The sequence below is a fragment of the Erpetoichthys calabaricus genome, chromosome 2, assembly GCF_900747795.2.
Source record: "Erpetoichthys calabaricus chromosome 2, fErpCal1.3, whole genome shotgun sequence".
NCBI lineage: Eukaryota > Metazoa > Chordata > Cladistia > Polypteriformes > Polypteridae > Erpetoichthys > Erpetoichthys calabaricus.
The window spans coordinates 290,589,607-290,616,321 of NC_041395.2; the positions used below are offsets into that span (position 1 = coordinate 290,589,607).

Below are 26,715 nucleotides of genomic sequence, written 5' to 3' on the forward strand. Positions count from 1 at the left end.
AATCAGTGAAAGTTTTTGGTAAACATCTTGCTTCTTTCTACATGTAGCTTGTTTGATAAAGCCTGCATAGGACTGCTAAACTAGTCTATTGCAAATAAATATTTTATCATGTAGTAAAGATCCATGCTTAACTACTTTATACGAGAAATGCAAAAAATCTTTTGAGTACGATGAAGTGTCATAAAACAGTGTCGCTGTCCCTTGACCCAGACACTTCAGGGTGAGTGAGGAAAGGGCACCACAATAGAGCTTTATGTCAGTTCTGCACCTGAGCAACATTTGTAAATTTCTGTCTGTAAATAATAACCAAAAAAGAGTCGCTTAAAGGAAAACCTAACTGTACTGCAAGTGTCAAGAAAAGCGGTGATGTTTGGAGGTCATCATCTGGCCTTGTTTCATGGTTCTTAAACATATTCTGTGTTGTGCACTACATCAGTGCCACTGGGGTTTCCAGTCCTCTACCGCCAGCCTTATACCTCCATAGTTGTCAGTCTCATAATGTTACACATGTCATCCATCCATTTTCCAACCCGCTGAATCCGAACACAGGGTCACGGGGGTCTGCTGGAGCCAATCCCAGCCGACACAGGGCACAAGGCAGGAACCAATCCTGGGCAGGGTGCCAACCCACCGCAGTACACATGTCATTGCCCCATTTTTTTCTATAACAGCTCCATCCATCCATTATCAAGCATGCGTCATTTATTTCAGGATTATAAGAGCCAAATCCTATTTTGGCAGCATATTGCCCAGCCCTGGATGGGGTGCCAATCTGCTGCCATGCATACTCATTTACATGGGGCCAGTGTGAAGTTAATAATGCAGACACCAGAAAACAGGAGTACCCAGTGAATAATCCATGAATGAACAGGCAGCCTTTGGCCATACAGTGGCACAACAGCAATTTGAACCCAGGGCTCTGAATGAGTAAGATTAACTTGAGCATGGCTCTTCTACTAGAACATTATTTATTCTATTTGCAGTACAAATCCCCAGCATGCTTCATCACATCCGTCTACACTAGTGAGCTCTATACCCTCCGATCTGCCTCTTTTGAAAAGGCTGCCATGATATCATTTGTGGCAAAACGCTCACGGCTTTGATCATGTGATCCAGTTTCGAAATGTCCAGTTGTCATAACCTTTGAGCAGTTTGCTGTCAAAAGGAAAATGTCCTGCCTCATTTGCTTCATGTCATTTAGCTTCTGAGCAGCTACAGCATGTCACTTGCTTGTGTTAGGACTTCCCAGTGCTGATGCAGTCTGAATAAAGCGAGTTTAATTAATCTTTGTAAATTACATACCATGTTTAAAATATAATTAGGGTGGAAACCTAATAATTCATGTGTCTATGAGGACACTTTTTAATATAAATGAGTACTATGGTGGACGGCCAGTGTCCGAATGGAGGAAGCGTGGCCAGAACATTACCTCCTCCAGAGCTCTAGGTGGCAGCCCCACTGTGTTGCAGTGGTGCCTCGGACTCCCGCAGGGCTTCATGGGAGTTGGAGTTTGATACAGCCCTGTTGGGATCCGTGGCAGTTGCCAAGCCCTTCTCAGCAGCTCTTCCACTACACTCAGAAGTTCTGCCGGAAATGCATCAATGAGCACCTGGAGCACTTCTGGATGCTTTGTAAAAGGGGCCAGCTGACACTACTCGGGGAGGAAGTCAGGAGGAAGAGCACAAAGCCTGAGTAGGACTGGTGGCAGAAAAGGGACTGTGTTTGGCTGTGTGCCTTCTGTACTGTGCACATTGTGTGCTGAACTGTTAATAAATCGTGTGCTAAACTCGTCTCTGTGCCTGTCTGTCGGGTTAGGGTGCCTGTACACGCTGAGGGCTTCACAATACTTAACAAATTAATCAGTTCATCCATAATAAAATAACACTTTGTCTTCTAGATCAGTGGTCCCCAACCTTTTTGACAGCAAGGACCACTTTATTAGATGCAAATTTTTCCACGGACTGGTCGGGGGGGTTGGTTGGGGGGGGGGGCAGTTTTATACACAATTTACATAACATTTCTATTATTATTAAAGTTATTAAGCAGTTCGCATATGTTTGCAATCTGAGATTTTTCTTCTTTTTTTGCATATAACAAAGACATATGCTTTACATTTGCCAATCCAACAGATTGCACATCACAAACATTAACACTGCAATCTTTTTTTCGCGTCTGCCGTTTCTATAGGAGGGTGACAATGAGTTAAATTCCAATGGATGTTTTTCAAATGTTGACAAGCAATAAGCAAAAGGAATCACTGAAAACCACAGACAACAAAAACAGCAAAAAAAAAAAAAAAACAGTACGAGGAAAGTTCGAAGAAAGAGATTTTTTTACAATGTTTCTGTTTGGGGATCGTTGTGCAAACGTGCACAACTGAGCTGCGACCACAGATCTAACTGCTCTGTGGATGATTCGTTCAAGCATTTCAAGGTCACTTCGTTGTAATGAAAGCATCTGTTGAATGTACTTCGTAGTAACGTGATTTCTATAGACTCGCGTCATATGGGGAAACTGTTGGGACCATAAAAATACTTTGTTGTAATAGTCTCTCACCTCGGTCTCTCTCCTCTCTCTGCACCGCTGCAAAGCCCCGCCCACCAAGCGTTCTGAAAAGTCTGAGTGAGTCGCCGTTGCCGGCAGTTCTCTCACAGCCCAGCTGTCAGACGACTGCGGACCAGTAGTGGGCCGCGGACCGGGGGTTGGGGACCCCTGTTCTAGATTATATAAAGTGAAAATGACACTCTCCTAAAATTGCTCTCATAAATCTATGAGTACACCTGGATGTTTCGCCATGCATACATTTTTTTTTATTTGTTAAAAAGTTGAATTATACAATATAATTGACTATAACATAAAAAACATAACTTCTGAAATGTTTAAATAGATATTATTGTAGTGCAGAGCTGGAGCTTATTCAGTAGCACTGCAGATGAGGCAGGAAGTGGCCCTGGGCAGACTGCCGGTTTGTTACAAGGCCCAACCTCACACTCTGATACTCCATATTAATGACCCCCTAATGTAACAGTTTAGCATCAAGCAGGTATACACAGCTTTGGAGATGTTGGAGGAAAACCTGCTGAATCCAGTTGAGGGTTGCAGGTTTTGTAGCCTGTCTTGACAGCATCAGGTTCAATGCAGGACACACTCCGCCATACCAGACAAGTTAAACTAACACACACATCTCTGGGATTTTGAAGGAGAAAGAACTCCCCGGAGAAAAACACAATCAAGACATGGAAAGTCTGTGCAAGTGTCCCACTGGATTCAAACTCATTACTCCAGAACTCGGAAAGATTTTTAAAAATTCAACCAGTATTAGAGCTAAGTGTAGAATATAAATGGCTCCAGAATTAAGCAAAATGCTTTAATATTAATTTAAGTTAACTGAACAAAATCTTCATACAGAAAACAATGCATTAGAAGAAACAATACAATACAGTTTATTTTTGTATAGCCCAAAATCACATAAGGCGTGCCGCAATAGGTTTTAACAGGCTCTGCCTTTTGACAGCCCCCAGCCTTGACTCTCTAAGAAAACAAGGAAGAACTCCCAAAAAAACCCTTGTACAGAAAAAATGGAAGAAACCTTGGGAAAGGCAGTTCAAAGAGAGACCCCCCTTTCCAGGTCGGTTGGGTGTGCAGTGGGGGATCAATACAATACACAGAACAGAGCATAAGTAACACAATATCCAGAAAGTCCTCACCATCACATTTACTTATTTAGCGGACTAAGAAATCACAAATCCACAACACTCTTATATCCATGTTTCTGCAGTGGTGACCTTAGCACGTCAAATGATTCTCTCAGGGTCCCCGTGAGCCACTGCTGTAGATTGAATAAGCAGCCTTGCACTTTACAAGCCTTTAAGACGCTGTATTCGTCTCCTGGCATGCTCATCTTTTAATAAAGTACATGAAACCTGTGAATGCTGAGCTATGGAAATGTAGAATAAGGAGGAGGAGGTGTTGGTGGTGGCAGGGCTTTGCCTCAGACCAGGGCAAAAAGGATTAAGTCGTCAGCCCTCCCAAACGAAAATAGATGACTCAGGCCCTTAGCCTTTGCCCTTTGCAAACTGCTGCCTTTGTTAACCGACAGGAGGTTGTGTGGGTTAGTGTTATTTATCAAAGTTGGCTCTGAGTGCAGCGTGATGATTTGCTTGTGCATCACTTGCTCCTCTGTCAGAAGGGCTCACCCGCTGGGAGCTCAAAATGCCTGGAGGCTATTTTGTCTGTTTTCATTCATACCACATCTTTTACTCTGCTCATTCTTTCTGTTTTTCTTTTTTTAGAGTAAGGATAAAATATTGGATTTAAAGCTTACATTGGCTTATAGAATATTCACCCCACACTTTGTTTCCATATTTTTTTGTAAAAGTTGAAAGTTCTGTTGTGTTTTTTTTGTTTATTCAGCACAAATGCTTTGCGATGTGAAGGAAAAGTTAGAGTTCCAAAACTCCTCATAAATTAACTGTAAATGATAAAAAAAATAAAGAAAATGGCTTATTCCAAAAATATTCATCTTCTCCTTGCCCAACTTAACTATTAAGTCAATCTTCCTTGGCAAAATTACTGAAGCTGACTTAGTGTAGATACAATAATACAGTAGGTCTCACAGAGTAATTGCAAACTTGAAAAAGAAAAAATAATACCATGGCAATTAAACTACTTATTATACCCAAAAAATATGAAACTTGGCTGTGAGGTTTGTCTTCTATAGGCAGCCATGAAGTCCAAGCAGCATTCAATACATCTGTACGGCCTACCTACTTAATACGATTTGCACTCGTATAAATAACCTGCTTATGAAATGTTATTCTTTCATTACAATATTTTAGTTATTATTCTTATCATTATTTTGCATTGCTTGAATTGTATATTCTTGCTTTTTGTTTTCATTATTATGTTGTATCAGTCTCTGAGAAACTATTTCGTAGGCTCTGCCTGGTAAAACATTAAGAAAGTTCTTTGTTTTAAGAAATCCTTAGGAAAAAGCTGCTGTTTTCTCCTAGTTAATCACCACTTGGTTTATTCCACCAAAACAAAGATATCTTTAAGTTGTAAAGAGTATCACCACAGCATGGCACTTGGAAACTCCACGGCCGCCGTTGCACCACAAGCGATGACCTGTTTGACCCCAGGCCTTTGGATTTGTGGCCCGTTGTAACCTTCCACTCTCCAGCTGACTGCGGTGTTCGTTCTGTCACATCTCCAGTGGTGTTTTCCCAGCAGTGCCTGATGTGGATTGTCTGGTAATATAAGCCAAATTACTGTTTGTATTGTGATTGTTTCTTGCTGTTGTGACTTTGTAGGGGTATTTTAAGTGCCCACTGTCTTTTCCAACATTAAACCTTGTCCATTTGTGGAGCTGCCACTCTCTGCTGGACCTATGGCCCAATGGACAGAATTTTTAAAGAGGGTAACAGTGCAAGGATGTTTGTGTTCACTTGTCAGTCCGCAGCAGCCATCATGGGTGGAGTAAACAATGTAAATAAGGAAATAAAATGGCAGGAAACCACACCACAGGCCTGGATGTCTTTAGCATTGCAGTGCCTTTCTTATGTCTTCATAGACTAAAAGCACACAGGTATACAATAACAGTTTATATGTCTAAATCCTTAGAGGAAGTTTATCCTAAGTGCTTGAATCACTCACAAGAATGACAGCGACTGCAGCATTTACAAAACAAGCTACAAGAAACCACAGCCAGTTAAGGTTGAAAAATATAAATATTCTTATTTTCAATGGATTGTTGCTTTACAATATGCTTGCAATTTCAAGTCATGGATCATTACTCAATAGCATATGTGGCTTGAAAATGGATGTCTTCAGTAAGTTTTAAGGTTTTAGTTTTCACATTTGGACCATTGCCTTTTGGATGTCTTTTGAAATGTAAGAACAGGCATAGATTTTTGTTACATTCATAAAAAACGCTTAGCACAAGAACTCAGCTACCTGTAGCAAATTAATATATACCATGCTTTTGAATGTACTGAGAAGTCAAGCAAAATGACACCTTTTATTGGCTAACTAAAAAGATTAAAATATGTAAGCTTTCAAGGCAACTCAGGCCCCTGTACATCTTTCCTGAAGAAGAGGCTGAACTTACTCCCTCAAAGGCATCCATCAGCATGCTGTATCTTTACAATGTGGGAGTAAAGCAGCGACCCTGGAGAAAAACCCCAAGCAGACAAGGGAAAGCACACAAAGGTCATCTGTCTTGTACAGCCCATCCATATATTTTCTGTTTCACTTACCTACTTTAGTGGCACGAATGACAAGTGCCAGGAATCTACCTTGGATGGAATTGGTTTTTATTTTTATTTATATAATGATCTCAATAAGTTTTTGTGATTGACTGCTTTCATCATGTGCACATGTCTTAGATCATCCATTGCCATTCATCTCATTTTCTGTTGAGACAATATCTCGTAGTATTGTGTGCTCTGATTCAGAGAGTCAAGAAGTGCACTAAATTTAAGGTTCATCCAAGCTAGAAGAAACTCCTGTGCAGATCAATAAACCGACTTTTATAATTTTCGACACCCCAAGACATGATCACGCACTAGCAGCTACTACTTTGCTCAAGGCATACGGTTTTTATGAAGACCTCTATTGTTGTATTTCATGTGTAAACTTGTGGTGTTACAACATAAACTACTCTCACTTCACCATAGAAGTAGCACTTCAAAGTAATATTACGTTTTGATTTGGAGACTTCCAAAGTGCTATTTTTAATTTTTGTCAAATATCATAATGGGCAAAGTGACCTTTCCTACAAGTGGTGCTCAAGATCTACCTAATGCTGGTGACATTTCAATTTCTGTAGCAGCTGAATGAATGAATGAATGATCACCTTTTCTACAAATGGAAGGGTTTGAGTTCATTTTTGCCCAACTCCTGGTTTATTGTGTCTTAGCCTGAGTTTAAAGCTGAGTAGTCTGAACAACAGAAACGTGACCTGTTAGCGTCACTGCAGCACTGTCTGTCATTAACACGTGAGAGCACTCATCACATCACCACACTGTGCTGTTTGTTTCACACATCCATGTTAGTGATGCCAATGCAGTTCCTTTTAGTGGGTAAGACTAAGAAGACTACAAGTGGGTTTTTGCTTTTTAGGTTAGCAGCCAAATGAAATAATTGAACATTAGATAGTCTTCAGGGGATTTATGTGGAGTCAAAGATGTCTGCTTTCTAAAGAAGCCATCTTTACACAATGGTTTGGAGTGGCAGTAATCCCACTTGTCCTAATTGCTTGCAAGCAAATCCTTTAAATGGCCTCAGAGCTTCTCTGCTTTTCTGTAGCTTAATCTCACCAAGCTTCATTGTAATGGGAATTGATACATTCTGCAGATTCTCAGAGGCTTTTTAATAAAATGTGGTCATACAGTTCAACATCTGAAGCACATCAATGTCTCTAGTTAGCAAAGTTCTCTGGTTCTGTATGGAGGCTTCCTGTTATCTCTTTTGCTAAAAATTCATCATTATAGCAATTCAAGAGTCCTTGGTGAGCTTCCAGTAGCTGTCCATCCATCCATATTCATTAGCTGCTTAATGTGAGGAAGAAATCCACTCTGGATGGTGTTGCAGGCCTTTGTGAGGCTTATACTGACACACAGTTATCCACACTGTTGGGGGAAAAGCCATGTGAACTCTCCAAGAACATGGAACTTTTCAAGAAGACACGGGGACACAGTTGGAAGCTTATTAATGGTGGGTTTCACACATACAATATGTAGGAAAGTGTTTATTTACACTGAGAATCAAATACGTGTAGTAAATGAATAAGTGTGGTAAATAGTAGTACTTTGGGGACTTTCAAAACTTGACCTGAGATTTTGGAAAAATTACATAAAAAAAAGTTGGACAAGTGTATTGGGACTGTAGGTGTTTTAACGTGGCTATGAGTTTAGCTAGATGTTAAGTTTTAACTCACCCAGTTTCACTGCAGCCTCAGGTCTCCTAACCGACAACAGAAGAGAAGTGTGTACCATTAATCTGACTCCAGGTTACGGAGTTTAGTGTAAAAGACCAATTTTAACTTTTATGATAAAAATGTGTTGTAAGTTACTGTAATATTTTTGTTAGCATGACTTGCTCTCATTTGCAAAGCTTTAGTTTATATACCCCTAGAAAGCAATAGGACTGTACATTGATACCTTGAGATACGAGTGCCTCAATGTACGAGTTTTTTGAGATACAAGCCGTCACTAGGTCGATTTTTTCTCTTGAGTTACGAGCCAAAATTCGAAATACGAGCCATTAAAGAGCTTTTACCCGCACATTCCGAGGAACTGACGACAGAGGAGTTGACGGAACTACATACGCAGCAACATATGGAGGTTCTGCAGGAGATCGGTATCGCAGAGGAGTTTATCTCTTAAAGTGAGATAAAGGAAGTGTTTGCAATGTGGGAAAAAGTTTCGAACTTTAAAGAAAAGAAACACCCTGAAAAAATTACAAATGATCATACAGTGGCGCTATTTAATGACACTTGCCTAACGCCTGACTTTATTGAAATGAAACTGAACTTGCAGCGCCGCTATTTAATGACACTTGCCTAACTCATTTCAGAAACATTCTAAAGGGGAGGACTAAACAAAGCTCCTTGGACAGGTTTCTATTGAAACACCATGCGAATGAATATGATGAAAGCGTGGCAAAAAAGAAAAAAACTAGTGAAAAAGAAAATTAAGTTAAGCAAAAGTGAAGTGAAAGAACAAAAAATTACAATACGCTAATCGGCTTTGCCAACGTCTGTTTATTTCTTTAGATTCTCTTTTATGTATTAGGTTTTATTTTGTTTGTATACAATATTTGTTAATTATAAATACATTTTTCTTATGTTGAAAACATTTAACAAAAAATTGGGGTTTTTTTGGGGGGCTTGCACGAATTAATCTCATTTCAATTAATTTCAGTGGGGAAAATTAATTTGAGATACAAGCATTTTGACTTAAGAGCTCGGTCACAGAACGAATTAAACTCGTATCTCAAGGTATCACTGTATAGTTAATAATCACCGTTCATATGCGACTCCAGGCGTTAGACTAGCGTGGGCCTATAATAAAACCTGGGGCTAAGTGCCATTCCATAGCTTGTGTTTCATATTAATAATAATTAGAGAATGCTCATCAAGCACAAATATTGACAGTGCGACCCTTAGAGGCAGAGTTGCAGTTTGTGTCCACAGCTCTACCTTTTCACAATTAATTTCAATGATAGCAGGCAGTTAACCAGTACAGTAATTGTCAATTTAAGAACAGCAAATTAAAAATTATACACAGCAACAAAATAGAATAAACTTTTAAAAACAGCAAAATAAGGAATAATAGAAACGTACTGACATGCAATCCAAAGGAAAGAAATATTTATCTTTATAAATTTGTTGAGGGCTCATCCAGTTAGAACAATGGGTGGCTATACAATTTTCAACAGTCTTAACACCGGATCCATTGGCTGCCATGAAATACAAACAGAGAGGAAGAAAAGAAACACTTTACACACTATAAAACCTACAGACCTGGAATCTGCTTCAGTAATGTGCATGAATATAGAAGGATTTTTCAGATATCTAATAACAGAAACATACCTTTCTGAAAACCGCCGTAAAATGACATAAAAGTGGTGGAATATCCATTTGATTGACTGCTAGAAGACTTACAGCAGCTGCGGTCTTGGGAAGAACGTCCTTCTAATCCTGAAGATCGGCCAGTTCTTCTCCAAATGTTTCTAATATTTTATGCAGAATGCTCCTCACTTTAGCATCTTTAAGTAAAGATGGCGGTTGGTTGTATTTATTATATTCCATTATTTTATCAAAGGTGTGACTCACTGAAGAACATCTGGAATAGCTATTCCTTCTGTCATTTTTGGAATCTACTTCCAGCAGTTCATGACAGAATTAGGGGGGCATCAGGCCCAATTCCAGAACCAACTCTAAAGGGACTTTTAAAGGGGGCATTTTAATTCATGGTTTGTTTGACATGTCAATTATTTTGAGGTTTTGAATAAATATTTACACTGTTTTTTATTTTTATTAACTTGTTGGTGACATCATTGTGTAATTTTGTGTGCATCTTCTTTTTGTGATCTCTTTGTTATTGATGCAGCCATTGACATGAGTGACAGGGATAGCATATGTGGCATCATATTATTATGAATGCCATTTTTAATGGTATTGTGTCGTTGTGAGTGTTCGGGTTTGTGCATAAAGACAGGATCTCACTTTGCAAATACTATTGATATTGAGGGAAGGATTAAGGCAGCAAGGACTGGTGACTTGTGTTTCTACCTTTTAAATTTTTGAATTTGACCCAACTACTCATTTGCTTTGCCCCTCGTGGCTTCATTTCCTGCCCCATTTCTCCATAGTATTTTTTGGGCTTTATGATCGCTTACAACAGTCAGTGTGGTCCATGGCCTACTAACACAAACTCCCGTACTGAACATTCTAGAGGTTTTCTCAGGCCAGTGTTCCTGTTCTACTCCCTGAGACAAAGTCTGGTCCAGCAGCATTGATCAGTGGTAGCCCACCCAGGGTTTGTTCCTATTGCATCATCATACGTTCACCCACTGACAGCAGGTCAGTTTAGTGTAACAAGGCCAGAGTAGCCGTAGTTAATTTGAAATATTTGGATAGTCTTAAGATGGAGATTTATTTGCTTACATTATCAGTTCAGGGAGACCTGATGCTAATGGTTCCTCACTAGTGAATGTCCAGGCTCTTTGTGTATTTAGGCAGTTTTACAAAACTTTAAGTTTTCTTTCTCTCTTGAATCTACAATATCAACAGAACAAGGGGCTGCAAAGTCGGTCCTGGAGGGCCATAGTAGCTGCCAATTTTTGTTTCAATTAAATTTCTTTTTGAGAGGTCAGTTATTGTTCTTGAAGTACTTTTTCCTCGAGTGACTTTTTTCTGCTTCCTTTAAGTGGTCTCGCTTGTTAAGATTGCCCACCCTCAATTGCTTGTTTCAGCCTTAAACTGCTACATTTACTGTTTTAATTACTCGTTATTAGCAATAAGATACAAATGACAAAGGAGTCCGTTGTTCTCCATCTTGCTTGTTTCCACTTACACTTGCTAGTGTTCATCCTGAACTGTCTGGTTGAATAAAATACCTGGGAACAAAGCTGAGGATGAAAATGTGAAGGAATGAGAACTGCTCATCTGCCTCAGGCTGCAAATCACCAAGATATCCTTGGAAAGGAAAAAAAAATCTGTGACAGAAGAATGAGCTGACATGGCAGAAAGAAAACACTAACATGGCAGGCAATTAAATAAGATCTGTTATTGGCAAAGATTGGTTTCTAATTATTTTATTTATTTTGTGTTGGAACAAAACCCTTCAGAACTGACTGAGCCGCCTCTTGCTGTACGAGCGATTAGTCGATTAGACGATTTAGTCTGATTCAGCTTCTCTGAAGTCTCTCTCCAGCAGATGGCCAGACGATCCAGAGGAGTAAGAGACTTGCTGTGTCACTTGTTGTGGTCTTATACCTTAGGTCTGTGACTGGTGAGGACCAGGGCATCCAGTAAACGGAGTGCAGCTGTTGTTGGATCTTAGTGTGAAAAGTGATGAGAAGGTACAGGGAGTGCCTGATGGCACTTGAAGACATTTGGGGGGCCTCATCTGTGTAATCTGAAAGTTGCTCTTTAAAGAGGAGGCAGCATTAGGTAGCATTAGCTTTTAGCAGAGGGGCACCTGACCTGGGGAGCAGATAATTTGGATATAATAGTAGATGAGCCCTGGAGTTGGGAGCTGGCTCCAAAAATATTTATATCTTATTATTATTACTTCAAAAAGGTAGAAGTTAGTGATGCTGCCTTATGACTCCAGGACATCTGGATCAAATCTTGGCCTGGTCACTGTGTTCACGAGGGGTTTTTTCCAGGTACTTTAGCTTCTTTCCACATCCCAAAGTCTTGCAAGTTAGTTTTATTTGTAGTTTTAAGCTGGTTCAGTACGAGCGGAAACTGTAATGGACTGCTGTCCTGTCCAGATTTAGCTCCTACTTTGCACCTGAAGCAACGACAGGCTGCGACTCCTCTCAACCCTGTATTGAAGTACGAAGGTGCAGCAGCCTATTGCCTGTTAAGAAATGTACTGTCAGGTTTGAATTCCACATCAGTTTCATGCCACATATGTCCCAGTAGACAGTGCTGTCCATTATGGTGTGAGACCCGTATGATCTGTCATTTGTTAGCAGTGGAGTGCTCACTCTGAATCTGCTGATCTGCACCTCCATTTCCAGTGCAAATAAATTATGGCAGAAAATGAATGTATTGCATGATGACAAAAGCAGAATGACAGATTGGGTTTATCTGCTTTAAAGTGAACGGCTGAGGTTCATCACAGAAAGGGTCCAAAAAGGCTCTTTACATCAGCAACTAGGAACAAAGAGAGGAAGATAAATAGACACGAGAGCGCAGAATAGCAAAACAAAACCCCAAGGGCTCATGGCTTAGAGCACAAACACAGCTGCACACACCTTTATGTGCGTGTTGTCACCACTGGCCTGAGCGCAGTCACAACAGTGTTTAGTTCAGATTTTTATGGGCTACGCCATTGTTGGGGAGGTAATAAGACAAGGCAGCCTGCAGCGTTTTGAGCTGTTTAGACTCTGTGTGTCAAAGGACACATCTCGTCTTGCACACACTGCCTGCACTCTTTCTGCTTGGAATGCCAGAGGCACACTTAGCCCACTGGAGCAGCACACTCGTTGTGTACCGGGTGGGTGCATTAAAGCCCCCCTGAGTGAACGTCTTCTCTTTCCTGTGATGACTGCTGCAGGCATACTGTTCAGAATAGCTGGACTCGGATATAAGTGATGTGTGTGTGGTGATCAGGCCGAGCTGGGAACTGGGGGGTCAAATGTGTGGCTTTTTTTTAAGTGGGGTGATGATGGAGTTTTGGAAGGGGTTTTATTTATTTGACATAGCGATGATATGAAAAGTTTCAATGCTGGCTAATCCAGGTTAAGGTCGCAGGGCAGCTAACTCAACAAGCATGAGCCACAAGTCAGGAACAGTCCCTGGACAGGGCAGCAGTCCATTGCATGGTGTGAGTGTATATTTGATTTATGAGGACTTCACTTGAGTACACATTTTTTGACACAGCTTCCTGTGTGGACATGGACAGGCTACCTGACATTTCCTCATCTGACCCTTGTGCAGTTTGTTATGATTTTTTCAGTTTATTTGTAGACAATTCATTGAGACAAAGCATTACTTCTGTACTTGTACCGAAATTTGAGAATTAGCTATATTCCTGTTACACTTTCAGCCCAAAAAAAACTATCAGCAAATGGAAAGGGGAGCAGCGATATTAACAACACTCTTAACACACCAACAGCTACCCAGGTCTGGACCCGTGTTGGTGCCACTTAGAAATCACAGATGCATGTGCAGCCATCAGTATAAAAACGACAAAATGTCATGATATCTTGTCTTTTCTGGTATGTACAGTATGTACTATAGCATCTATTGTGTGTGTGTGTGTGTATTGTACGGTATGTTACATTCCGTTGTATATAAACTTATCATTGTGGTGGCTGAGGGTTCCTTCTGGCCGAAGCTTTGTTCCTGTGGCCTTTTCCCTGGTGTCTACACATTCTCCTGTCTGTGTGCCTTTTTTTCCTTTTTCTGGACATTACCATTTTCTTCCAGCATTTTGAAGACCTTCATGTTTGGCTGATTGTTGATGCTGAACTGGCCGTGTGTCGCCAAGTGGCATGAGTGGTTAACAGAGATTTGGATTTGCATTGCGTAGTTTGCTGTGCCCTCCCACCCTTCAAAATGCAGAATCTGTTAAAATGTTCATCTTTGGTTCTTTTCACTGTGTTTCTTTAGGACAAATATGTCTCTAAATGATTCGATGGGGACTAGTGGGACCATTTTACCGCTCTTCAGCTATTACCTTTAAGGGTCTCCGAGTAAACATGATCACCTGAATTGCTAAAACTAGTAAATGTAACATAACATAATGCTAAAAACTGATACACAGTTGCATTCATCCTAGGCACATACGTTCCTTGCACATTATTAGCATGTATTGTGATCAAGAGGTGAACAGATTTCAGTGTTTTTTGTCCACTTTCAGAGTGATGTCTGCATGTGGACAATAATAACGCATTCTAAGTGAAACACAGTTATTATGATTGTAAAATTTGAAAAGCCTATTGATTGGGACCAGAGCCACTCCTGTAGATGTGCTTCTCCAGAGGTAACGCTTTTTACCCTCATTAGCCAGTAATAAGTTACCGTTACAAACACAGCTTTATGTATGGAGGGTCATGTGCTAGACGTATCAGGTTTTTCTAAAGATGTTTTATTGATTTGAGGTTTCATAAATCCTGCCCATCGGTGTGCAGTACATCTAGCGTGTGCACTAAAACACGTCAGGCCCCAGCTGTGGATTTGCTCATTTCATGACTCCATGCTTGGACTGGTGCCTAGGAGAGGATGAACCTCTGAATATTACATACAGTATTTTGAGACAGAGATTAGTTTTGGCCTGTAAGATTTAAAAAAAAACAAAAAAAAACAAAACAACATTTTTGATGGAGGCCAGAATACGTATATCACTGAGGTTTGAAGAGAGATGGGGGTCTGCAGTGTGTGGTGTACCGCCCAGCTAGGACTAATGACTCAAAGGTCAAAGCTAATGTGGACGAGCCCACAGAGGCCTGCTTTTTCTCACCCTGTTCTACACAGCCAGGTAGGAGCATTTGTCTACAAAACTTCACCAAAAACTGGCAAAACAAAAAACAAAACAAATACAGTAAAGCTAAAATTTCAATGAAAAACAATGCAACAGTCATATGAATGTCAAGCTTTTCACAGAGATGAGAAGAGTTGAGCATTTTACTACATTTAGGGGGCTACATGGTGACATGGCATGCTTCTAGGTTGACAGATAGAGAGGCACTATATACATAGCAGTCGTACATACGTTCATACTTGTTGATCCCAAAGGGAACTCGTTGTATTACACCCAGCAGCTGACAAAATAACAATCCACAGAACACTTTGATATGGTGAATATAAATAAATGTGTCACACAGAGGGTGTCAGGCATTGTTCATGACAGCCAGCAGCTTTGTCAACATCCCGTCTCTGCTGCGTCCTCCAGAGAGTTGCGGCTTGTCCCAGAACAGAGCCGGCCTCCATGGTTATTAACTTTAAGTGTTCGTGCGGGCCGTTCTCATTCCGCATGAAGAGCACATTTGCAGCCTCAGAAATGTGGCCCAGTGACCCCGTGCTTATATTGTCATCTTGTTCATTGTCTCGTAAAGGAGCAGGTGCACGAGGAGCGTCGACGGATTGACAGTAATGTCTCGGTCAGCCTGAGCGACTGGCATCTGCAAATGCTGAAGTGCGAGTTGACTGGAGCTGTCTTTTTAATGGCCTGAACGTGACATTCCCAGAGTAGCGTTAGCCGTCTCATTGCATTAGCTGATCCAGAAAGGCTCGGTGCTGCCGACTTACTGTGTCCTAGGGGGGTAGCCTCTGTGAATTGGGTTGAGTGCTGTGTGGTCAGGGATGAAACCCAAAGGATCCACCGTCTGCCTGGATGTTCTGGTTTCCAGACCCCACAGATGTTTTTCAGATGATTAGAAAATCGGATTTCAGTTTTCTGTCGTCATCATCCATTTAATGTTTCTCTTGTTATTCTAATAGTAATTTAAGAACGTTCATGGCAGTTTCTGACTGGGAAGGGTAGTTCTTTCCATTTCCTATGTCACAGCATTAGACAATCTAGTGTGTCTGAATATGCCGTGATGAAGTACTGAGGAAGGCTGTTGTTAGAACAAGTAGAGATTATGAGTCTGTCTGCCAGTCAGAGACTAAAGGTGATTCCAGATTATATTGAGTACCAGCGCTATGCGCTGTTGTGTAGAGGGGGGCTGAATGCACACCAAGGAGATGCAGTCGCTCCTCTGAAACCCCCTCATAAACGGTGATACAATGGGAAAACAAAGAGTTTATTTTTTTTTTTTTTTACCTCCTCTTTGCTCGATCAGCTGCTGCTGCTGTGCCGTGTGATCTGCATTTCGTGCAGCGCTTCAAACGTTTAAAAGCCTGTACAGCAGCTGTCCTACTCTTTGTCTCACTGCCTTGTCTCTCTTCTCCCCCCGATCTCTTTTTGCTGTTCCGTTATTTCACTGAGTAATATTTTCCATTTTGTTTGCGCTAATGCGATCTTTGCTCTAATTTTTTTGAGACTTTAGAATTTTTCTACTTCCATTATTTCTAGCATGCTCTGCATGTGTATTGCGTCAACGTTTTTTGAATTCTTCACAATGTTCTACTTTGTCTGTTTCCAGCCCCGGGCGTGGTGCTCTGCTGTTCCTTCTTTGCTTAGTCGTTGACATGTCATCTAGAACACATAACATTTTTAAGAGCTGAGAGCACAGGAAGCATGTTTGCCAAAAGCAATTCAACAACTTGAGAGATTAGATGACCGTGGTCTTGTTTGAAAATGGTTGTAAGTATGACGTGACTTGACCGTCTTGCGGGACGTGAAAGTGTCTCTCTGTCTCTCTTCAAAAGATCACATCCCGTCGCAGGAAAAAATGTCTCGTCTCAAGATTTTTTTTTTATAATGGATAGAAATATTCTATATTTTCAATATTAATGGTAATATCCCCTCCTATGCGGATAATCATTAAAACATTTTGTTGAAGCTTGTTGCAGTATTTGCTTCCTCCCATATCCTCCAGTAACATGTCACGCGTCATTGGATTATTGTGTGCAGTCTGCGTGCCCTCACCATGTCTTGTGTGTGATTTAGCTGGCGGGTTTTTCACAGAAATGTGTGTGGTTAGTAGAGCTTCCTCACAGTTCCAGATGTCGGGGTTTGAGTCCCAGGCCTTCTAGTTGTCTGTACACATTTTATTTTCTGTCTTATTTTATTTGCAGTCCATTTTTTCCAGGTTCCCTGATTTTCTTCCTGCACCCCAAGTGTTGAGTGTAGCATAATCGGGAACTCTGAGGTTTTATTGACATACTAGCATTTTTACGTCATTTTTGCTAGTACACTAAAAACCCAAAAACGTGTATATGACGTAGATGCTCACCTACACTGGACATGCATACATCGGCGTAAATATCCTTAAAGGGATGGCAACACCACTGGCCAGAAGATTTATTAATAAACTGTAGCGACCTGTAGATTATTTGTCTTCTGCACACATAAGCAGCATTCAAACTGTACAAAACACAATTTAGCTGCCTACAAGGAAACAACACACGCAACGCCAAAGAGAGCAAATCGTCTACGTGTTGTGTGTTGGAATGCGGTACTCGTCAGGGAAGGAGACATTGTAATGAGCAGGATCCAGTCATGGAAGGGCTACGTAATGAGGACACATGAACGTTCGCTCCTACGCATTACAGCACAGAGGCCTCATTTTCAGAAGTGTACCGCTCCGGAGAGCATTTTTAAAAGTGTTTTCAAGGTTTGGAAACAACGGGGTAGTGTGGAGTTTGAGGGTTGAAAACAATAGAGCAGTGTGAACAAAGGGCAAAAGTGGAGACAAATGGCTGCGTTTTTAAATGCAGATGTAGTAGTGTGGATGGGGCCTAAATTGGCCTGATGTAAGTGTGTGTGTGCAGGGCTGTGGAGTCAGAAGCAATTATTGGGTTACTAAAGTCAGTTGAATGTACCGACTCCAGCTAAATGTAATTTGTAATATAAGGTATTAAAATTTACAATTTCACAAATACCGATTATTTGGACTTTGATAAAAACTGTAGCTTCTTTTGTAATTTTGTAAGTTTACTTGTTGTTTAATGGTACTGAGTGTTTGTAAGCCACACCAGCATTGCTACGGCCTTTAAATCCAAACTTTAACAGGTTAGGGAGCTACAAGTAGCCTGCTGACTCACGCTGGCAGTGGTGAAGGGCTTTGTGTGTTGTGGGCTTTTAATCAGCAAAGTAAACGTGTTACAGATAGAGGAGTCGGGGAGTCGGTGGCACCGTTAACTGAGAAGTTGGAATCCGAGTCGGAGTCAAAGGTTTTTTGTAACGACTCTGTAGTTCTGGGTGTCTGGAGACTTTACATCCAGGTCATCTGTTGCCTTGTCTGCGAAGGTGACCGGTTACGCTCAAGTGCTACACAATCCTGAAACAGAACAAGCTGATTAAGTCAAATGTCCACATGTTTTTGCTTTTCTGATTATTCAAATGATTTTTTTTTCTCCTTTCTCTCCACAGAAAGCTCAGCTCCAGCTCATTCTCACCATGGCACTGGTGCAGACCCTGCCTGTACCCACTGACCACCAGAACACAGGGGTAGAAGTTCAGCACCCAGCCGTCCCGAGGTCTCCTCCCAGCCTGAGTGCAATGGGCTCAGTGAGCAGCCTCATCTCTGGCCGCACATACCAGGAGCGCCAGTGTCGGGCCTCTGAAGTCACTGCCAAGTGTCGTAAGCCTGCTGTGGGGTCTGGTTCCTTCAGACAGCAGGATGGGCAGCTCAGGAATAGCAGCTCCCAGGAGGCCTTGGTGAACAGCTTGCCAAACCGCAAGTCCTCCTCGGTCACTGGAGCCAACGGTAATTATGCCTACCTAAATGAAGAATTTGTTGGGGACTGGAATGACAATAACGTGACACCCAACAGCCCATGCAGTGAACCTGAGGAGCTACGTGAAGACAGGACCATCAATGGGAATATTGGTGGCCCCCCTCCAAAGCTTGTCCCTGTTTCAGGGAAACTAGAAAAAGTAAGTTTATGTTTCTGATCAAGGAGTGACGCCATGTTATCATTATTTACTGTATACTAAGTATACATCTCCAGGTGTTTGTGTCATTTGAAGCCTTTGAGGCCTACTCACCAACTCTTCTGCATGATCACCTATTGGGTCCACAGAAAGGTTTGAAGATTGTACTTTTTAATGGACCCTGGAGACAAAAGATGGCCAGTTTAAGCATATAAAGGTGATTCATGTTACTTGTATTTCACAGTGGTGGAAAAAGATGGAGTGATCTACAGTCTTCTTGTTGAGTCTACGGTAGATATGACAAATGGACTGGTACCAGTTGCTCATGCCTTCATATACAGTTGTGCTTGAAAGTTTGTGAACCCTTTAGAATTTTCTATATTTCTGCATAAATATGACCTAAAACATCATCAGATTTTCACTCAAGTCCTAAAAGTAGATAAAGAGAAACCAGTTAAACAAATGAGACAAAAATATTAAACTTGGTCATTTATTTATTGAGGAAAACGATCGAATATTACATATTTGTGAGTGGCAAAAGTATGTGAACCTTTGCTTTCAGTGTCTGGTGTGACCCCCTTTTGCAGCAATAACTGCAACTAAACGTTTCCGGTAACTGCTGATCAGTCCGGCACACCCGGCTTGGAGGAATTTGAGCCCATTCCTCCGTACAGAACAGCTTCAACTCTGGGATGTTGGTGGGTTTCCTCACATTAACTGCTCACTTCAGGTCCTTCCACAACATTTCAATTGGATTAAGGTCAGGACTTTGACTTGGTCATTCCAAAACATTAACTTTATTCTTCTTTAACCATTCTTTGGTAGGACGACTTGTGTGCTTAGGGTCGTTGTCTTGCTGCATGACCCACCTTCTCTTGAGATTCAGTTCATGGACAGATCTCCTGACATTTTCCTTTAGTATTCTCTTATATTATTCAGAATTCATTGTTCCATCAATGAAGGCAAGCCATCCTGGCCCAGATGCAGCAAAACAGGCCGAAACCATGATACTACCACCACCATGTTTCAAAGATGGGATAAGGTTCTTATGCTGGAATGCAGTGTTTTCCTTTCTCCAAACATAACGCTTTTCATTTAAACCAAAAAGTTCTATTTTGGTCTCATCCGTCCACAAAACATTCTTTCAATAGCCTTCTGGTTTGTCCACGTGATCTTTAGCAAACTGCAGACGAGCAGCAATGTTTTTTTGGAGAGCAGTGGCTTTCTCCTTGCAACCCTGCCATGCACATCATTGTTGTTCAGTGTTCTCCTGATGTTGGACTCATGAACATGAACATTAGCCAATGTGAGAGAGGCCTTCAGTTGCTTAGAAGTTACCCTGGGGTCCTTAGTGACCTCACCGACTATTACACGCCTTGCTCTTGGAGTGATCTTTGTTGGTTGACCACTCCTGAGGAGGGTAACAATGGTCTTGAATTTCCTCCATTTGTACACAATCTGTCTGACTGTGGATTGGTGGAGTCCAAACTCTTTAGAGATGGTTTTGTAACCTTTTCCAGCCTGATGAGCATCAACAACTCTTTTTCCGAGGTCCTCAGAAATCTCCTTTGTTCGTGCCATGACACACTTCTACAAACATGAGTTGTGAAGAGCAGACTTTGATAGATCCCTGTTCTTTAAATAACACACGGTGCCCACTCACACCTGATTGTCATCCCATTGAATGAAAACACCGGACTCGAATTTCACCTTCAAACTAACTGCTAATCCGAGAGGTTCACATACTTTTGCCACTCACAAATATGTAATATTCGATCATTTTCCTCAATAAATAAATGACCAAGTATAATATTTTTGTCTCATTTGTTTAACTGGTTTCTCTTTATCTACTTTTAGGACTTGAGTGAAAATCTGATGATGTTTTTAGGTCATATTTGTGCAGAAATATAGAAAATTCTAAAGGGTTCACAAACTTTCAAGCAAAACTGTATACTGCTGGGGGGTGCACTTGCCAGCCACCTCATTCGCGCTAAAGCCTGTAATGCAGAAGCACCGTGTTAGACTTGGGACTTAATGATTCTGCTTGCCATCTAAACAGTACAGTATGGACTGGTAGAGATGTATCATATAAATTAAAAGCAAAGCAAAATTCTTGATAGAGCAAATTCTTCATCTGAGCACCATGTGTGGCCATACACACCGACTAGTTCATTTGGCTATGGAGGAGTTGGGTCAGCTGGGCAGGGTGAGGCGCTGGCCAGCATGGTACAGATGAGAGAAGAATTTGCAGTGGAATTCCCAGGTTAGGGATGTAAGGCGATTCTCAGGCCAAAGTCAACAGCCGCGTGTGTTTCAGCAGAAAGGATTTTTCAGTGTAGCTGCCTGGTTTGAGAATGCGCCAAGCGTTCCTTCATTACAGCAAATGAAACTGAGACAATAGCAGACCTCAGAATGCTTTTAATTTTTTCTTCTTTTCCTCACCCAGAACATCGAGAAGACGTTGATCAGGCCTACAGCCTTCAAACCCGTGGTACCAAAGAATCGAAATTCCGTCCAGTTCTTATCTCCGAGGCCAGGGTGCAGTGGAGGAGGCAGTGCTGGTAGCCTGTCAGAGAGCCAAGGGAGCCTGAATCTCCTCCTCCCTGTAGGAGGATCTGTGGCATGTGGTGACAAACGCAACTCATACAGTGGGGTCCGCAATGGGAGCAGCCACTCAGGAACCATGTCCGACTCTGGCAGGAACTCTTTATCAAGCTTGCCTACTTATAGCACTGGCTGCAGCCTGTCCCAAGCGGATGGCACGAGTGCCCATCTGGATCCCTCACGGGGCGCCTCTGTTCATGGTCACTCCAATTCTGATAGCGGGCGTTCCTCGTCAAGCAAGAGTACTGGCTCACTTAATGGACGTGGACAACCTCTGTCAGACAATGGGTCTTGTGGACGGTCACCTGCCCCAGCAGAGGTAGAGGAAGGAATGATACGTGAGCTGGAGGAGAAGCTGAGGGAGAGAGAACTTGAGCTGCAGCAGCTGCGGGACAACCTCGATGAAAATGAAGCAGCTATCTGTCAGGTATGGTGGGCGGATCGTAGCTCGATGGGACTCGGTTAGGGCACGGAGCCTGGTTTCAGGTCACGCAAATAAAGCCAATGTAACAAACCTGAAATGTAGCTTGTCTGCCATCTGTTTCGGTATAAGCAGAGTCTGCCATGTCAGTAAAGGGAGAGTGCTGAGTCTGGGGCTTGTGTGTCAGGTGGAGTTACACTACGGGCAGAGGAGTAACCCCTAAAAGAAAAGGCCGTCTCTGAATATACCGTCACGTGACTAAAGTAAGTAGACCCTCTTTCAATTGTGCACTTTTATATTTAGGATGTAACAGTTCACTGGATGAGTCTACCATCATGTGACAAATGACAGACATCTGCTGTTACTTTGACGCTTTTTTATTTAACATGAAATATGCCAACAAACAGAATCCTTATGTGAAACAGCAAGTATGTCCCATAATAATAGTCACATTTATATGGTGTTCTTCCAACGTACTCAAAGTGCTTTACATGGACAGCGTTGAGCCACTTCAGCAACCACCAACGTGCAGCATCCACCTGGATGATTTGACGGCAGCCATTCTTGTGCCAATACAGTCAGCACATATTAGCTATTAGGCGTTGAATAGCTGAGAGAAATAGTCAGTCAGTAAGGGACAGGGGATGATTAAGGGTCAGAATGACATCGGCAGGGGGCACCACTAGTCTTTTTAAAAGGTGCTTAGGGACCTTTTATGATCACAATGAGTCAGGACTGCTGTTTTACATCTCATTTGAAGGACGGCACTGGGCAGTGGGATCCATACACAGACCACAAGGTCAGCTCACCCTGCCGGCCTCGCCTGCACCTCTACCAGCTGGTGGAGACTGAATATGCTTAGCTGAAGTGCCATACAGAACCCTCTAGGACTTTTCTAACCTCTTGCGTTGTATTTTGATCTGCTTCTGCTTGCCACTTGAGTTTGTTGAGGTCTGAGGACATTCCAGAAGCATCTCAGTGAAAATGAGGCCTGGACTTTGACTTGGCCCTTCCAAAACCTTAATCGTATTTTTCCCCCTTACCCATTCAGATGTACGTTTGTGTTCTGTCAGTGATGGTGGTGAGCAGAAAGAAAAGAAGGGGACCAGGAATTAAGAAATAAAATTAAGGATCAGAGCCAGGGAAACAAACCAGACTGTTGCCAAATCAAAAGAGGGAGATGAAAAGTCTGCAGATCACCATGGGAGGTTGTTTACCAGAAAAAATAAATTAGAAAAGTTGCACAAAGCATTCACTATTTATCCACAAACTTGGACAACAAGATCCCTGTGGTGACACCAATGGCATCATCCAACACGACTTCTGGGGACGCATGCCTAGTAACAGCCAATTGAGTTTATAAATGAGACCTCAAAATGGCGACCATAGTGAAATTAATCAAATAAAATGGTACAAAATTTCAACCTTGAAAAAATGGCATGGAAACAAGAAAATAACGTTACCCTTGAGTCCCTGACATTTATAGCATAAATCCACACTACAGAAAGTATTTTAAAAAATATAAATCCAAGAAAAAAATCAAATTTGCTGGTGTTGTTGTTATGGAGTTTGAGCCTGACTCTTGGCTGATGGTCTTGTGTTTTCACCCAGAATGCCCTGGTGGTGTGTGAGGTTCTCACAGTGTTATGCTGTATTTTGTGCTCAAGCTCTCTTCTGGAAGTGTTGTGGTTTAATTCAAATCTAAGCCGTGCTGCCATGGATTTTTTTAGACAGAAATGGTCTGCTCCCGACTCCCCTTCCTAGAAGGCCAGACCTGCTCTGCCTTTTAGTGTTGGTAGAGTCAGGAAATGTGAACAACCTGCACGCTAGAAGGTGCCCAACGGAAAATACGGGGATAAGGAAAAGTGGTCAGGGAATGAAAAGAGCAAAAGAAGAAGCTGACATCAGTGTCAAGGAGCAGGCCGCACTTGGATTAACTGAAGTGTCCAGTTGGAACGATCAACAGAATAAGAAAGAAACCAAAAGTCAGAAATACATTTTGAAAGTTGTAATAATAGTTAGGGGCAATGAAAGCAATCAGTTATCAGTGTTGTTTGTTTTTATTGTTGATCCAAAGTCTTTAATTTAAAAAGCAGGTGGGAAATGGTGACACAATTCTCACAAAATGGGGCGACCACACAAAAAAAAAACCCCAAAACCAATCTGTGACACGACACCTTTGGGTTCTTTATGATTTCTCGAGGCATCACAGTTTGATCTTTGGGCAGGTTTTCCTTGATGATTGTCCGCGCCCCTCGACAGACTGAGTAGCTTCAGGGAGTTCATCTCAAATGTCGCTGACTTGGTGCCACCACAGCACTGAATGCTCGACTACCTTTGTGTTGAAGGAGTAGGACTTGCAGGGGGCTTCGATTTACCACCTTAAATGATCTTGAAATGCTAAGAGTGGGCTTATCAACACGTGGTTTCTGCACATTGGCTTATTTTTTTCCCCAGTGGATAGCAAATAAATGTAAGCTGTCATTTGAGGTCAAAGGCATGTAACTTTAGGATCTGGCGAAGACTAAATGATTGTTAATTATGCCCAGATATGTAAAAGCGTAGGGCTGAAAGAGGGTGCACTTACTTTATCACATGACCGTGTACGAGTTTATTGTATACGACGTTATTGTCCAGAGTACAGAGGACACAGATGCTGATCACATCGGCGGTCTGTGAAGCCAGGAGTAGAAGAGCATACCAACCTTAAATTGAACCTTCTGTAGATATAAAAAGCAGCTTCCTTTTCTTTTATTAGCTTTTCATTTGCAGATATTTTATGTGCAGCATTGTTAAGGCTGGTGGTCTTTCAGTTACTCCCTCTTCCTCGTCAGCCAGGGCTGTACCACAAACATCACAACAAAGCCTTCAGTCCTTCATTGATGCTTTGAGACAATTTGGTTTGCAAGTGAACTGCCGCTCATGTACAACCAGCATGTTATGTTCTTGAGCACTGAGGTGGAAAGGCCTCCCTAGATTTTGGTGCTCTTGTTTTGTGAAGCTACAGTGTGTGGTCCACAAGGTGCACAACAAGCACCCTCTTCACACTGGGCTTGCTACTCCACCCATCATGCGTAGGACTTTTCATGCAAAACAGATGAGGGGAGCACAGGTACAAAGTCTGTCCACCTGAATGAAAATGTTTGATTTTTGTTTTCTCATCTGAAACGCATGCATACCCCTCTTTGCAGGTCTATGAAGAGAAGCAGAAACGCTGCGAGATGGAGCTGGAAGACCTACGCCAGAGCTGCTCTTCGAAACTGAAGCAGGCCTCCCAGAAAGCTCAGCGCGCCCAGCAAGTCTTGCAACTGCAAGTCTTCCAACTCCAGCAGGAGAAGAAGAAATTGCAGGAGGATTTCTCTCAGCTGCTTCAGGAAAGAGAGCTGCTGGAGAAGAAATGCGCATCAATTGAGAGGGAGCAGACGGAGCTGGGACCCCGACTGGAAGAGACCAAGTGGGAGGTGAGTGCCAGCCGCTGCACTTGTGCCATGGTGCTTTCCATTGCTGATACAAGGAATGCGCTGGACTTCGTGTCCTGCCCAGCAAGAGCTCGTTCATTGGTGGCTATTGCTCTTCATGTGATGTGGGCATTGCAGAGTGTGGCCTGAGAGATTCAAAGCACTTCATCAGGTGGCAAGTATGCTGTTGAGCTTATCTGAGGTGCTTCAACAAGCATGAGGTCAGTAGGTCTGTAATTCTGCCGTTGCGAAGTGTCATGGTAGGCAGTGAGTAAGCAGGGCTCCTGGCCAAAGAATGCGGTGGTGGTGGTCTTTGAGCTTTGGATTAATCACGTGCTTCGCATGATTTTGTTTGTGTATTTTGGCAAACATGAACATTTAGGACGTTGTGAGGATTTGACTCCACACCTGATAAGTGGCTTATGCCATTTGAGATATTTTATGGATATTTTGATACGTTTGCCCATTTTGTTGTCCTCCTTCTCCATGCAAACATGAGATTACATTTTTTTTCTCAACCACCACTACAAACAACAAGGGGTGAGTAACATGCAGTGATGATCATTTTTATTCCTTTAACGGGCTATTGCTCCGCTCACCCTTATAGTTCAGCCTTCACACCGCTGACACGATTTCAGAATACTTTTCAACCCTGAAAATGGGGGGCCCATTTATACAAATGTCTGTCTTTTCTAAACGGCTCATACGATATTTTTGGTAAACTCCTTGAATTAAAGCTGAAAGTCTACACTTCAATCACATCTTGATTGCTTTGTTTGAAATCCATTGTGATGGCGTACGGAGCCAAAATAATGAAAATCGTGTCACTGTCCAAATACTTATGGGTCCTGACTGTAGGTGTGAAGGAAGATCAGATCTGCATACTCCAGAGTCTACTCCCACTGGGGCAAATCCAGCACCACAGTCAGTATTACAGTATATTCTTTGATTTCTCCAGCGCCTTTGGGACCTTCATGCCTCACAGTCTAGGGGACAAGTTAGGGGCTATGAATCTCGAGGACGCCTTAGTCTTCTGGATTATGGACTACCTGACAAACAGATGGCAGTTTTTAAGGCTTAAGGGATGCGTGTCAGAGATGGTGGTGTGTAACACTGGAGCACCTCAGAGAACCATTCTGTTTACCCCTCTGCACAATGGACCAGTACAATAGCAGCCTTTGCCCTCCACAGAAATTCTTCTCAGATGATTCCTCCTTCATGCATTGCATTGATAATGGAGCAGAGTTGGAGTACAGGAAGCTGATGAAGGACTCGTGCGGGGAGAACCACCAGTAGCTCAGCATCAACAACAGAGCTAGTGGTGGGTTTCCAATTTGTTAAGGAGCCCTGAGACCCAGGGGTATAGAGCTACAAGTAATTGGTGGTCCATATGAACAGCAAACTGGACTTGTCTGACAGGTGTATCGAATCAAATTTTTTTTTTTTGCAGGGCCATCTTTCACTTGCGAAATTCAGTTTTTAGATTATTCAGACGCTGATGATT

At 42.1% G+C, this 26,715-nt stretch overlaps 1 protein-coding gene across 3 annotated transcripts in view; it reads left to right on the forward strand.

Annotated features, from left to right (window-relative positions):
* Positions 1–26,715, forward strand: part of LOC114647180 (leucine zipper putative tumor suppressor 2 homolog) — a 219,088-nt gene that overhangs the window by 184,698 nt on the left and 7,675 nt on the right. For all 3 annotated transcript variants that reach the window (XM_051922451.1, XM_028795751.2, XM_028795752.2), the window contains 3 exons: positions 18,225–18,731; positions 21,175–21,759; positions 24,945–25,214. In XM_051922451.1, the coding sequence (XP_051778411.1) occupies positions 18,252–18,731; positions 21,175–21,759; positions 24,945–25,214 (1,335 nt within the window). In that variant the 5' untranslated portion in view covers positions 18,225–18,251. The remainder of the gene's footprint in view (positions 1–18,224; positions 18,732–21,174; positions 21,760–24,944; positions 25,215–26,715) is intronic.